At 42.4% G+C, this 14410-nt stretch overlaps 1 protein-coding gene across 3 annotated transcripts in view; it reads left to right on the forward strand.

Annotated features, from left to right (window-relative positions):
• The window catches only part of ADCY2 (adenylate cyclase 2), a 113558-nt gene that overhangs the window by 10936 nt on the left and 88212 nt on the right, over positions 1-14410 (forward strand). For all 3 annotated transcript variants that reach the window (XM_033154094.1, XM_033154095.1, XM_033154096.1), the window contains exon 2: positions 2610-2807. In XM_033154094.1, the coding sequence (XP_033009985.1) occupies positions 2610-2807 (198 nt within the window). The remainder of the gene's footprint in view (positions 1-2609; positions 2808-14410) is intronic.

Here is a 14410-nt window from a genome sequence, read left to right on the forward strand (position 1 = left end):
GGTTTTTGTAAGATTATTGGGCAGTTTCTCTGCCCACAAGATATTATGACAGATGTTTGGTTTACTTTTGCAGTTCTCAAAACTGAATTTGAGTCAGCAGAGATCACATGCCTCTTCTTCACAGCAAAAATGTTATAACATGAACAGAGTTGAGAAAAAGACCTTAATCCTATTGTTGTACAAACCTATGAATACAGAATCAACCCCTTCAGTGTTAAGTTTCAAGAAGTTCAGTGAACAGAATAGAAACAATATTTTTCTGATTGTTTGGAGTGGAATGGATCTAATAAATCTATTTAAATTGTTATTATTAAGGTAATGATTATTTTTCTCCTTCCTAAGTACAACAGAAAAGTTGTCCAAATATGAATGATTAACCTATTAAACTGGGGATAAAAAAACTAATATGAAAAGTTGTTATTCTAAAATTTTTCATCTACTTGCATATTAAAGTTATACCAGCAAGAATTAGTCTTTATGTAGAAAACTGTGATTTAAATCAAGCCTTACTGACTAGTGATTTAAATCATGATTTAAATCGTGATTTAAATCAGTTTGATTTAAATCAAATCCACCCTGATTAGGCCGCTGTCATAGACACACATTCCCCATTAGTGGAACTTGCCCTTTCTAAGTAAGTAGCATAGACTTACAATAGTAGAGTCCTAGAATTGTAGCATTGGAAGGGATCCCAAGGGTAATCTAGTCCAGCCCCCTTGAAATGCAGACATCTCAACTAAAGCATCCGTGACAGATGGCCGCCCCTCCTCTGCTTAACTTGCCCTGCAGAGTTCTCAAGCTCTTGTGCTCTGCCATGCTTAACCTATTCTGTTATTTACGAGAGGATGCAGGGTCTGCTAACTTCTAAAACAGTTTTTCCCAAACCAGTGCACTCCAGCTATTGTGGACTACACTTCCCATCATCCCAAGCTAGCCTGGCCATGCTGTGTGTATGCTGGCGTATGCTGACTGGTGTTGATGGGAGTTGTAGTCTACAACATCAGGAGTAGGAAAGGCTGTTGTAGAAAGTGGAAAGATTGAGGATGCTTGCTTCCTATGTGGAATCTTCATTTATTAGGTTCATAAGTCTTTGCATGCAAAAATTATACTGTCTGGTAAGATAATAGAAAGAAACAGAGAGTTACAGTGCAATCCTATGTATGTCAACTCCTAGAGTATATAATTGCAGCCCTAAGCGCATTAAAATAAGCATTTCAGGGAAGGGGGGCTTAGTGCAAACAATATTTGGTGAATGATGTATATTAAAGATCCCTACTTAGTTTGCAGAAATATACTGTATATTAAATTAAAGTACTTTTGAAAGCAGAGGGAGCTCAAGAAAACTACTGTACTTGCCTCTAAATGAGCAAATAAATAAATAAAAATATGCAAGTTTGGATATGACTGTAAAAAGATAATTAGAGACAAAGAACTGTAGAGGAATTTGATTATTGAGAATCATTATATATTCATAAAAGACAGAGAGTTATATTAATAATTTCCTAAATAGATTATATTAATCCCACATTCAAGTGATGGTCAATGAATTTATGGATTAGTTTATCAGAAGAAGTGGTTAACTCAATTGAAACACTAAGGTTCTGGGTTCAGATGGTTTAAGAGCTGGTATTTTAAAAACCTCTAACAGAAACAGTGCAGGTAATACATATGGAAGAAATGGCTTAGATCAAAAGCAGTGCATCTCTTTCACTGCAGCAGCAGCAGCAGCTTCCAAAAAACTGACTCCAGGAGGGACCAGTGGGGAATTAGTGAACCCATATGAAACTATCAAACACTGATGCTTTTCTGTGATTTCCTAAGGCTGTCATTACGCAGCCCCCATGGGGGGGGGTTTAGTGCCTCATCACAATCCTGGATTTCGGGGAGGGAGCAGAAATCAAGGCAGGTTTTAAAATGGCAGTTTTAAACAATGGCAGAGATTTGAGTGAATTTGGGGCAGAGAAGCAGGTTGTTCTGTTAAAGCTGATTTGGTGCTCTTGTGCAACAAGCACCTCCCCCGGCCCCTTCTGCTACTTTTTGTGGCAAATCAAGCAATAATGGGAGAATTGCTTGATGTTGTATAACCTCCCCGCAAACAAACCAGGATGAGTGCTTAATAAATAGCTGACACAATTTGACCTTCCTGCAAAGATTTTTGGAAACAAAATCAGGATGATGGTTAAATAAAGAAGTTGTATAGAAACGGCCTGGGAGTCACATGTATTGAACATAGTTGGACTTGCTTCTGAGTATGCAAGTGTAGGATTGCACTATTAGTTGCAAACTGATACGTTTTTACTTGTTCAAGCAACCAGGAAGTAATCACAAGTTTTTGTAAGAATTACAAAATTGCTCCTCCCTCCTCAGTTACTTAAATTGCTCTCACCAAATCAGTACACCTTGTCATTCTCCACCTCTTGATTTAATCGGAGAATAGTTTGCTCTTGAAAACTTTATTCCCGGTTTTGTAAGTCTCGCACTCAATTAGGCAATTGATATGAATTGGCAGATCTGGTGGATCCTTGATTCATAATACTGAAATGAAAGCAAAATGTTGGCTTCCTGTTGCATAGGTTAAATATTAAGCTTTCCTTTCTTCTTGTTTTCAGGAAACAGAGGACCATGTGGCCTTCTTAGTAACTGTTCCAACAGCCCTGGCAATTTTCTTCACCATATTTATCCTTGCCTGTATAGAGCCATTATTCAAGAAGTTCCTTCGTGTTTTCTCTTTGGTCGTTTGGGTGTGTCTGGTTGCCATGGGATATCTCTTCATGTGTTTTGGTGGAATAATCTGTCCATGGGACCAGGTAAGTTTTTGTATGAAATTGATTCTTTCTGGTCATGTTATTTTGGCCATGTTATTTTGCCAGGAATGTGAAGGGGGGGGGGAGGTCACAGATTTCAAGAATTGACACTTAAGACTCCTAGATCCAGTTGGGAAAACATCCAGTGCAAAGGCTGCGGATCTCTACTTGAAAATCCAACATTCCCAAAGAACATTTTTAGAGGACATAGATAGAAATAATTATGTATTTTAAGTAGGGCACAATCATATGGGAAAGTCTTCCGCACAAACCTTATTGAAACAAATGGGTACTGGACAAGGGCATGCCAGTCAGATGACTGTTTGCTATTTAAAAACATCCCATGTGATGTCTCTAACATTATAGAGAGCTAATTATTAGAATTTTGGTCAAGTGATAGAAGAATTCTCCTTTTGGGTCATCAGATCAGCTGGCTGAGTCATAGAATACTCTGTCAGGGCGGCCTCTCACACCCTAGTCTGCTTTACTTTCCACATCCCTCTTTAATTTCAAATAGTATTTTAAAGCAAGGCAACGGCTAACATGCAGAAAGTGGATGTATGTGACACTTTTTCACAGGGTAATATTGCCATAAATTGATAAATCCCTTTAATTTATTCTATGGTTACCTTATAATAAACACAGCCTGTAAAGGTGTAATAGCCGTAGGTCATATTTGATACTAAGCAGGTATCAAATATGATTACTCTGCACATTTTTCCTCCTTGAATTTCTGAAAGATTGCAGAAGTATGGCAGAAGACAAAGACAAATATTAATGGTCAGCTGCAGCAATGCATAGATGTTTCATTCATTTCTTTTTCTGTTACTTTATTGTGTATGCAAATGCACTCACAAACATACATTGTTCCATTTGTTTCAATGGGCTTTGTTTAGAGGCATTTAACTTGTATTCTTGCACAGACACAATTGAAATGAATGGGCAGCTGCCTTCTGACTTTGCCTGTTAAACAGAGCAGTGCTTTCTGGGTGCTGCAGCTCAGGCTTCAGCTTCTGCAGCTTCAGTCAGTGACTTGAGGGACCCTGGACTGGAGAAGGTTCTGTCCATTTCTAGATTTGGGCAAACCACAGGCAGAGATTTGAAGCAGGGACACAGCCGGATGCTTACCGTTTACATGCCTACTTGCTACACCAGCTATTAAGAAGACAGTTATGTTACATTGACCACGGTGGAGGGAGTTGGGAATGCTTAGCCTGGAGAAGAGAAGGCTGCGAGGAGATAGGAGAGTCATCTTCAAATATCAAAAGGACCGCTGTAAGGTCCTTGGGGTAGTTGCTCGCGAGTAACCAGGCAAGATTCAGACCTGTTTTTTAACAGGTTTATTGTGCATGCTATTTACAGTGCAAAGCTACAAGTTCATGTCTGTATCAGTCACTCGCAGAATCCGGGAGTGGCCCCTTCCAGCTGTGACCCCAACATAAGAGTTTCGGTATCTGAAATCTCTGCCTCCCCTCCTTGCGTTTCACCCCTCTGCGCACTTGGGGCATCGGAAATGGCGTGTCTCCCTCCTCGCCCGCTGAGCAAGGGGAGTGCAGGGTCTCTCCAACATCCCCAGAGCCTCCGATCTCAAGACCCGGAGCTGCCTGCCCCTTCCCACTACAGACATCGCTGCTTCCTCTGCTGGCAGAGGAGGTGCTGCTGGTCAGGTGGGGCCGCAGCTCTCTGTAGCATCCCGAGAGCCCTTCCACCACCCTGCACTGAGCCGGGGACAGTTCCCTGACATCCGCCAAATGGAGGATGGAACAGACTTGTTTTCTCCTGTTCTGGAGGCCAGGACCCGAACCCATGGCTTCAAGTTACCAAAAGGGAGATTCCGACTAAACACCAGAATTTCTGATGGTGTGAGCTGTTTGGCAGCATAACAGCCTCCCTTGGGAGGTGGTGGACTCCCCTTCCTGGGAGGTTTTAAAGCAGAGGTTGGATGGCCATCTGCCATGGATGTTTTAGTTGAGATCCCTGTGTAAAGTTTTAGGAAATCTTTATTTCAGTTGTAATTTATCTGGCTTGGTTTTTAAATTTGTAGATCTCATTGCCCTCTTCTTCATGTTATCCTTTGTCGTCACATGTTCCCCTAGTGCAGGGGTCAGCAAACTTTTTCAGCAGGGGGCCGGTCCACTGTCCCTCAGACCATGTGGGGGGCCGGACTATACTTTTTTGGTGGGGGGAATGAACGAATTCCTATGCCCCACAAATAACCCAGAGATGCATTTTAAATAAAAGGATACTTTCTACTCATGTAAAAACACCAGGCAGGCCCCACAAATAACCCAGAGATGCATTTTAAATAAAAGGACACTTTCTACTCATGTAAAAACACCAGGCAGGCCCCACAAATAACCCAGAGATGCATTTTAAATAAAAGGATACTTTCTACTCATGTAAAAACACCAGGCAGGCCCCACAAATAACCCAGAGATGCATTTTAAATAAAAGGACACTTTCTACTCATGTAAAAACACCAGGCAGGCCCCACAAATAACCCAGAGATGCATTTTAAATAAAAGGACACTTTCTACTCATGTAAAAACACCAGGCAGGCCCCACAAATAACCCAGAGATGCATTTTAAATAAAAGGACACATTCTACTCATGTAAAAACACGCTGATTCCCGGACCGTCTGTGGGCTGGATTTAGAAGGCGATTGGGCCGCATCCGGCCCCCGGGCCTTAGTTTGGGGACCCCTGCCCTAGTGTGTGAGCACATCCTTGAGTTCCTACTAGTCTAGTTGGTGTGAGGACAGAGTGTCCCATGTGCAGATTAGGGTCTTGCTGATCTCAGCAAGGAGGTTCAACTGCCCCGGCCTGTTTGCAGAGTTGGAGAAACCCTCTTTGTTTGTTTCTTATTTTGTTTACATTAGTTTTTTTATTGTAGTGCATTATGAAAAGCCTAAGCAAATTCATTCATATGAGACTCTGGGAGAGTAGTGGTTTCAGGAGGCCACTATCTTCCTGTGTGGCTGGGGGAGGGCTGGTCACTTGATGCCACCCTCCTCCAGCCATGCTGAACCTACCGCATGGCCATCTGGGTCGTGCCCAGTTCTGCTGTATTTAGGAGGGGCATGGGTGGGCAGAGCGCCCTCTTTGCTGACTGGTGTGGGATTTACCACCCACCCACTCAGTGGGGGGCAGGCAAGTTGGTGTAAGGACCTTGCTATGGTTTACTATTCAGGGCCAGGGAGGAATTTTGTCCTGCAAGCAAATGGGCTGGTTTTCAAGTTTTTGCCTCCTCATGGCAACTGTCACAACCCTGGCAGATAAGGCATTGGGCTGGATCATGCGGGTACCCTGTTAAAGTGGCCTGGGGGGGGGTGTGACTACCCGGGAGTCCACTGGTCGACCAAAGCACCTGTGCGGGGTCGTGGCACCTGATCCATGTCGGCGGTGACTCCTCAGCACAGGATGCCGGATGCATGTCCAGTGCCTCAGCCAAACCTACTCTTGCCTTTAATCACTAAAGTTGTGGCATAATATAACTCAGTACCAGTCTCCTGTGTTCATTTCTTTAGTCTTCCCAGTGCTGGCCACAGACATCATGCACCAGTGGTGGCAAATATTTTCTTTAGTGTTGAGATTTCTAATGAGATTCAGGATTATATGGGAAAGTGGCATAGGTTGGAGATGGAAAGAAGCACAAGTGCTTCAACATTTGGTATCCAAAGACCCTATGGAGGCCTATCAGGTTGCTGAAGTCAAGCTGTGATTCTCATTTAACTGTCAGAAGATTTTGCAGGCCAAGAAGATGGAATGCATTGCAAAGTATCTCTGCTTGAAGTATCATTTTTGGAATTCAGTAGAATGTCTTAAAAGTGCCTTTTAGGCAACCACCAAGGAATTTGTTGCCAGCTGCAGGAGTGCGTTGCAGCCAGACAGGCAGCAGGAACCGTCTCCCTCATCGCTTTCCAATGACTCACTGAAATGAACATACATTAGTGGATTAAAAATGAAATGTGTCCAGGTTTAAAGAATGGAAGTCAAAACTGAAAGAGCCTTGTAAATGAGGGGAGGCAATCCCGCCCCCCCCCCAGTAAGGTGGGTCACCTGGCATTTGTCAAAGGCTAATGCAAAAACTGCCAAAGCTGAAATTAACCAGTGATTGTACTAACCCTATCTTTAAACTTTATACATTTGAATTAAGAGGGATTAGGAAAGTCTAACATATTACCTTATGGAACTTCATCATCATCAAACCTTTTATTGGCATCACATACAAACATCCAAAACAAATCCAAAACACGGCTACCTACCTGTAACTAAATCAATACAGAATTACCACTTCCCCAGTGGCACAAAACATTTGCTAAAAGAAAGGAGGCGGAGCAGTCTATCGTCACATCTCTAGGTCTCCAGGGAGATCAGACGTCTGCAGTGTATTTTGAGGACAAAAAACCAAATAGAGGTATTTAGCCACTAACTTGGTAAGCGCCTGATCATTCCCCTGTAATAGATAATGTATGACCTCCAATTCTGGTTTCCAATTGGCGATGCAGAGTTGGTCTAGAAATTGCTGATGGAGATCAGCATATAGTTGAAAATTAAGAACCTTATGTGTAAGGGTTTCCACCAGGTGGTCTTCACATGGGCAAGTTCTTTCTCCTTCCACCCTGCCCGAGAACCATCCCCAAAGGAGGTTTAATGGATTTGAATTAAACCTGGCCGGCAAAAATGTCCTTCTTTCTTGAGGGTTAAGCAAAAATTCAAGGTAATTGTGGTTAGTTTCATGTGCCCAAGAAAGTTGAAAATAAAGAGGGGAACGTGTTTTCTCTGCTGCTACTGTTAGTTCCTGGCGTTCAATATCCCACAACCTAGTTTTTATTATAGCCTTGGCAGATGGTAGGGACATTGATCACAAAAGTTCCACTGACAGCCCGAGTTGCTGTACCTTCTTGTTAAACTGTTGTAGCCCTGGGGAAAGAAAGGGGTCTAACAAAACTTCGCTGAGGAGAGGATCTTTATCTGTTGTAAGGCAGATGTTTAACCTGCATAGAAGAAATCTCGCCCAGGTGACAGTCTCTATCTTGTGTTGACTTCCCTCCAGACACAAGGCTGCATAGGGTACACAGAGAGGGACAGTAAAAATCTTGAAGAGGAAAGCTGCCTGCACTCGTTCTACCAACTGGGTAAACCCTGGCAGCCAAACTGGAATACCATAGAGCAATTGAGCTATAATTTTGGCATTGAATACCTTAAGGGCAGAAGGGATATGCGAATTACCTCTTGTTATGAAAAACGCATTATGTCCTGCATAGACATCTTACTGGCATTCACCACCATTTCACGGTGTGTGGACCAGAGAAGCCTACAATGGAATGTAGTTCCCAGATAGTTGAACTTGAAAACCTGCTGGATGGGTTTTCCAACAAATACCCAGCTATAGCTCTTACGTGAATTCCCCAAAAACATTATTTTGCTTTTATCAAAGTTCATGCACAATTTCATTCTGGACAGAGAGTCAATACAGGAATTTAACAACCAATTCTTGTCCGTGAAAGCAAGATCATATCATCTGCGTATAGGAGGATGGGAATGCTTAATGCGTCGAGTTTTGGGCTGTGGGCGTCCACCTGTCTTAGTGAAGAAGCGAGGTCGTTAAGAAAAAGGTTAAAAAAAGAGGGAGCGAGTACACAGCCCTGCTTTACTCCTCGGTTTATGATGACCGGATCTGTCATTTCATTCCCTGGTGTTGTCCTTGAGGAACTTGAGATGTCTTTCGTCTTCCAGCAAGGGTATATTTGTTCTGTTTTTGTATGTGATATTATTAACAATATTTTTCTTTAACTTACATTACCTTCTCATCTACCCAAAGGGCAAGATTACAACACATCTTCTGCTCTTTATGCCTCTGTAAAAACTTTGAGAAAGGTTAGCATGTAGCAGACTTGCCAAGACCACCCAGAGGACTGCTGGGTCTCCCAACTTCAAACCCAAGCCACACCATTTGAGGTGGGGTGGGTGGTGACCTGGAAAGCAATCCTTTCAGTAATGGTACCCCATTAATGCTGTTCCTTCCCTGCTATGTTTTTGATGCCAGGCAGAGACCTTTTTATTCTCCCAGAACTTTTAAGTTCTGAATTTTGCTATAAACTTCTGTTTAAATTGCGGCTCTTATTAATTGCTTTGTGATTTAAAAATGGATTGTGTGATATATATATCATAAGAGCCCCCGTTTGAAGTAGGAAATGTGGCAGCCCATACACAGATTTACCACCTCAGCAAGCATTAAGTCTGAGTCATAATCCATAAGTATTATAAACCATGTATGAAATAAAGCAACATTTTTACTTTTGCACTAGTTTTGCACTTGTTTCCTTAACCCTTCAGTCATAAAGCATGTGCCCTGCCTGCGTCATTCAAACCCTTTAAGATGGCATAAGTTTGAACAAATAGTGTGTATATTTAATTTGACTGAATGTCAAGAGATCAGGATGGATTGTTGAAAACAGGTGTTTATATTTATACATTAAAGAGGGCAGTATAGATAAGGCAGCTGACTTTTTCAGTCTCTGGCCATTGCAGAGCCTGCAAATTCAATTTGTTATAAGAATGGGATGGCTTTTCTTTGACAATGGAGAATCCACTTGGTGGAAGATATAATCTGGCCTAAATTCAGAACAGTCCAATGAAGAATGGCTGGATTGCAGCAGTTTTAAATTTTTGCTTTGAGGTTCAGGGCGTCTTCTGATTGTGGCCATTATAGTAACCCTTCCAATTTCTCCTTCCATTGCTTTGGGCTTTGTCAAACATTCACAAATATTGCACTGATCTGTTGAAAATCTGTAGTGTCTTCGTAATGTTCTGAGGTTTCAAAAATCCCATTTTAATCAACCATTTAATTAAGGGCAAGTTATGAGCACACGTCTGTTTGCTGAGTTTCCTTCCCAAGGGAAAAATGGTCACTGCTGAACTGAGCTGGCAGATACCCACAGAAGTCTGTAGGCTGGGGGGAATGCTTTTGTGCTGTGTGCTGTTTGCTTCTGCGGCTGCTTCTCTATCGTGTGTGTGTGTGTGTGTGTGTGTGCGTGCGTGTGCGTAAGAGAAACTCACATTGATCCTGCCATTTCTATCCTGTGTCTAATATAAGCAAAATGTGACTGCATGGGAGGCTGAGTTGTAATACGTGAGATTCTAGACAGTTTTCCACTTAGCACATTTTAGAGCTGAAGGTTGGTCCCATGCTTTTTAGTACACAAGTGTGTGGTTTGTTTTTAAAGAGTCTTTATTTTTCACATAAACCAAAGGTGTTCTGAACATGGAATATAAATGAATGTTTCTCCAGCTTGAAGAACTTGTCTCTGCTGGATGTTTTCATGGGGCATTAGAGATTGATAGTTTTGCAAACATATTGGAAATGATTAGATGAATATAGTGAGTTAGTACTGGCTACTCAAAGATTCAAAGGACATATTAAGGGAACTATTCTAGCTTTGAAGGGCATCTCATGGGAATTTCATTGCATTTCCTAGCCCAGCATGTTTTGAAAAAATACCCAAAAGGCTATAACTCTCAAGTCTAAAGGATTTGTAGCAAACCGATATTCTACAAATGCAACAACAGAGATAAATGCTTGCAACCCATACATAACTTTTGCTCAGTCTGACAACATCTTTATGGGCACAAACATCCGCAAATCTCCTTTTCTCCAGTCTCTGTACATCTTGTTATATAAGATGCTATTGAGTGGAGGAAGTCTCGGGGTGATATCTGAACGTGCTGCTGCATAAGTGCAAGAGCTGTTGAGCCAGTGGGAAGTGTCTGCTCACAGAAGAGGAAGGGAGATGACTTTCCCTTATTTCCCCAAATCATCCAAAGCAGATTTTTTTTTTGGGGGGGGGGTGTTTAAGGAGAAAGGGGAATTGGCAAAAATCTTATTGCATCCTTTTCTGTGAACAAGCATGCCTGCTGGCCTGACGCTGTCATGATTCATCACTCAACGGTGCCAGCAGTTCTTCTAGTCCAACCTGACTCCTGATGTAATGGGAATCCCTTTCTGTGGATGCAAAGGGAATAGCAGCTGAGTGACTGAAGGAGAACACCTGAGGATGTTCATCAGTGTCGCTGCTGTTATGCCAAGCAAATAAGGGCCAGAAACTGCATGTTATTGGGCTCAGACAGCTTGTTTAGCTATAGCTTTCCATTTTGTATTGCTGTTTAAGCAGAAGACAACTTAGACACATGGCTGAAGTCTGTCTTGTGTTGCTTTGAATTGTTAGTGTAACTTTTATTGCATAGCTCATTAATTACTTTATGTCAAGCAGTTTAACAATAGAAGCAATACTTTTCCAGTGTTTTTTTTTAACCGAGTACACAATTGAGGCTGCTGTCCTCCAGGAGTGAGTCATCTTTTCTAGCCTGAGGGCAATTTTCTGGGGGCCGCATGTGACTGATGAGCAAGACCAGAGGCAAAAGGGAGCAGAGCAGCATGTGTCACTTTTGCTTTTCACTGTCAGCTGCACTCCACCTCTCACAAAAGTCAGTGGCTTCTCTGCACATGCACACCAATGCACATTTTTCCATTGTCCACCCACTTACTGTAGTTCAAGGTTCATGCCAGCAGGTGAAATCACTCCAGGAGTGTGCGGATTATTCACTCCCATTTGCTCTTACTGCTCTGTCTTCCCTACCCTGAAGCCTTCCACAAATCCAAATGTAGATTCTCGAGGTAGAGAACTGTATCTTTGTTATTCCACGTTAGCTGTGTGCATAGGCCATCAATTAACCAATCCCCCCCTTTGGTAGGTTGCCCATAGATATGGCACCCCGGAACCAAAGTCCGTCTTTTATTATTTCAGAATCTCACCTAGCAACTTCCTAATGAAACTTCCTTTCTAAGCCTTCTGCGCAATGGGGACGTGAGCTTGGAATGTCAAATTCAGAAATCCATGCAGATTCTGTGATGGATATATTTGCAGGTTACTGTCTTGGAACTCTTAATAGATGGTGTAAAAGCTTTGGAATGGATTGCAGAAAACTGGCAGAAGTTTTGTGCTGTATTCTTAGTGTCCAAAAGACCCATAAGACCTGCCATACTAGGGTTGCCCAGAGCTCCACCTTCATCTGTTTGGAAGTGCAGGCAGCTCTTCGTTTGCTTGTGTTTGGCATGTGTGCAACCACTGATACACACATACACAAAATTTCATTATTCCATAACATCCTTTTACAAATTCATATCAAGCTGAAATGTGAACCCACATCCCCATAAAAATCTGTTAAAATGTATGTAAGTAGTAACTGAAAAATGTTAGTACTGTGTTAGTACAGTGCTGAAGTTTGTATCTTTTTGTCATAGTGATGTGCAGAACTGTTTGCAGCTGTGATTGTTTTATGTATACTTTTATGTACACTTTTCCATGTATAAGACTATGTTTTTTCATTCAAAAATCATGTTCAAAATTAGGTGTTGTCTTATACATGGGTAGAGCAGCTGAGCAACTGTTGGCATTTTTCCCTTTAAAAAGCTAAATAACTTTGCACCCCAAAAGCTCAACAACTTCGGGGAATCTCCCCCCCCATTTTGTTAAGTTTGAGTCCCCAAAAATAGGGGCCGTGTTATACACAGGGGCGTGTTGAACACGGAAAAGTATGGTAGTTTTGATCAACCTTGGAGCTGCTTGTTGTTCTTCAGCCAGAATCAGTGTGTAAGAGACACTACTCATAGCTTGTCAATATGCTTGGAGTTGTTCTCAAAAATGAAACATAGCTTGGAGGCTGTAGCTTGCAGCAATCTCCTTCAGAGCAATCTCCTTCAGTTGTTTTCAATATGAGCATAATACCTTGCTTAGGATACTGCTTTTTGCCAGAAATTGCTGCTGAGTGTCATTTCCCTCTAGGTATTGGATTAATGCACATCCTCATTAATCTGAACAGTCCGGATGAAGTTGCAAACTGCTATTGCAGTTTTTGATAGCTTTTGTGGCTGTCTTAGGAGAAGACTCAGACCACAATAAAAGTATATGGAGAAGTGGCATTTATTGACTGCTCTTCTTTATGCTTTTGTCACATAGCCAGCACATTTTGTCATGGAACCATTTTGATCTAAGCTGCTTGGAAAAATTAATGAAGAAATAATGAAGTGGCAGGTCAAAATTTTCATTACTGCTTTTTGCTGTGACTTCTGCGCCACATAGCTAACATTGATTGTCCATAAATCTTTTTTAGGAAAAGATCTCAAGGTGGCCAGTGTGAGAGCAGAGGGGATAACCTGGAAGCAACAGTTGTTGTCAGCTGAGCCCCACGAGGCAAGCTTTTTAGGGCTAAGAGAGCTCCCTTGATAAAGGATGAGGGAAGGTGTTTCCAAGTCTGAAGGCCGGCAGCGAGAGAGGTTAAATTCCAGTCGGCGTCATTTGCACATGCATTCATTACATAATTCCATTTGCCTCCTGTCAATGGCATTTTTGTTTTAAAAATTGAAACAAAAATAATAAATATTTAAATGTTACATATTTTCTTATTCTAATTCCTAAATTGTCCTAAATGTTTGCATTCCTGTGTAGCTCGGTGCAAGCTTTCTTTTGTATAAGAACTAGTGTGAAAGAGGCCTCCCAGCATTCTCACAGGCCCATATAAGATCATTGTAACCAGTTGGGGCAATGAGCACTTACTGTTCCCAACCCTAACCCTGCAGAAAGCCATCTAATTAGACTTTAATTTGATTTTGACCTGTTTTTAGGAGGTAATTTAATTATTGTTTGATTTTATACTAATGTTATATATTTGATGTTAGCCGCCCTGAGCCCGACTCTGGCTGGGGAGGGCGGGATATAAATAAAAGTTTATGTTTATTATTATTATTGAGCTGAGAATGTAATTGCAGTATTTTGCAAAACTGCACAATCTGTCGCATTCTAGTCTGCACATTAGTCTGGGAGGTGTGTAGGTCAGGTCTGTTCATTGTGGAGGTTCTGAATTGCGTGGCCAGGAGGAGTCCCCCGAATCCCGGGCAGCCCCTGAGGGAAATAACGACACGTGACAGTGTTCTATGGGATTAAATTGGCCACAACTTTATTAAGATTCAGATGTAGAGAGACCTTGGCTCAGGCATTGGGCATTTATCCTTCCCAGCCCCCCAGCTGGGGTTCTGGGTAATTTCAGGGTTATCCAGCATGTGTGGGGGGTGAGCTAGCTCTGGAGAACATATGTTCAAGCAGATAGCCCGCCCCCCTGTTCGCCGCCGCTGGAGGGGGAGGGCAGTGATGACCTCTGGGCGTATGGTCAATGCCTCCCCCTGAGACCCCTTTAACAGAAACCCTGTTATTGCCGCCACAATGGGGGTGGGGGTCACCGCTCCCCAACCCTCCAATTTCGTAGATGACTAAAGGATTCCGCCTAAGGCCTGCAACCGCCAAAGTTGTGACGAATTGCTACAGGAAAGGCGAAACCTGCCAATGCAGGGAAAGTCCTTTCTGGCCCTTCAACAGCGACCTTGACATAGCAGCGCCTGCGTGCCTGTGGAAAATAAATGGTTAAACCTGCAAAATATACGGTCAATTGAGGGAGTGGAGGGTGGGGAAGCTCTGAATCCAACCGCTGCTTCCCAGGTATGACTCAACTTCTATTGTGTGCACTGTATAATCCCTCCTTCTACCTGGCCA

This window comes from Lacerta agilis, chromosome 7 (genome assembly GCF_009819535.1).
Source record: "Lacerta agilis isolate rLacAgi1 chromosome 7, rLacAgi1.pri, whole genome shotgun sequence".
In the NCBI taxonomy this organism is placed as follows: domain Eukaryota; kingdom Metazoa; phylum Chordata; class Lepidosauria; order Squamata; family Lacertidae; genus Lacerta; species Lacerta agilis.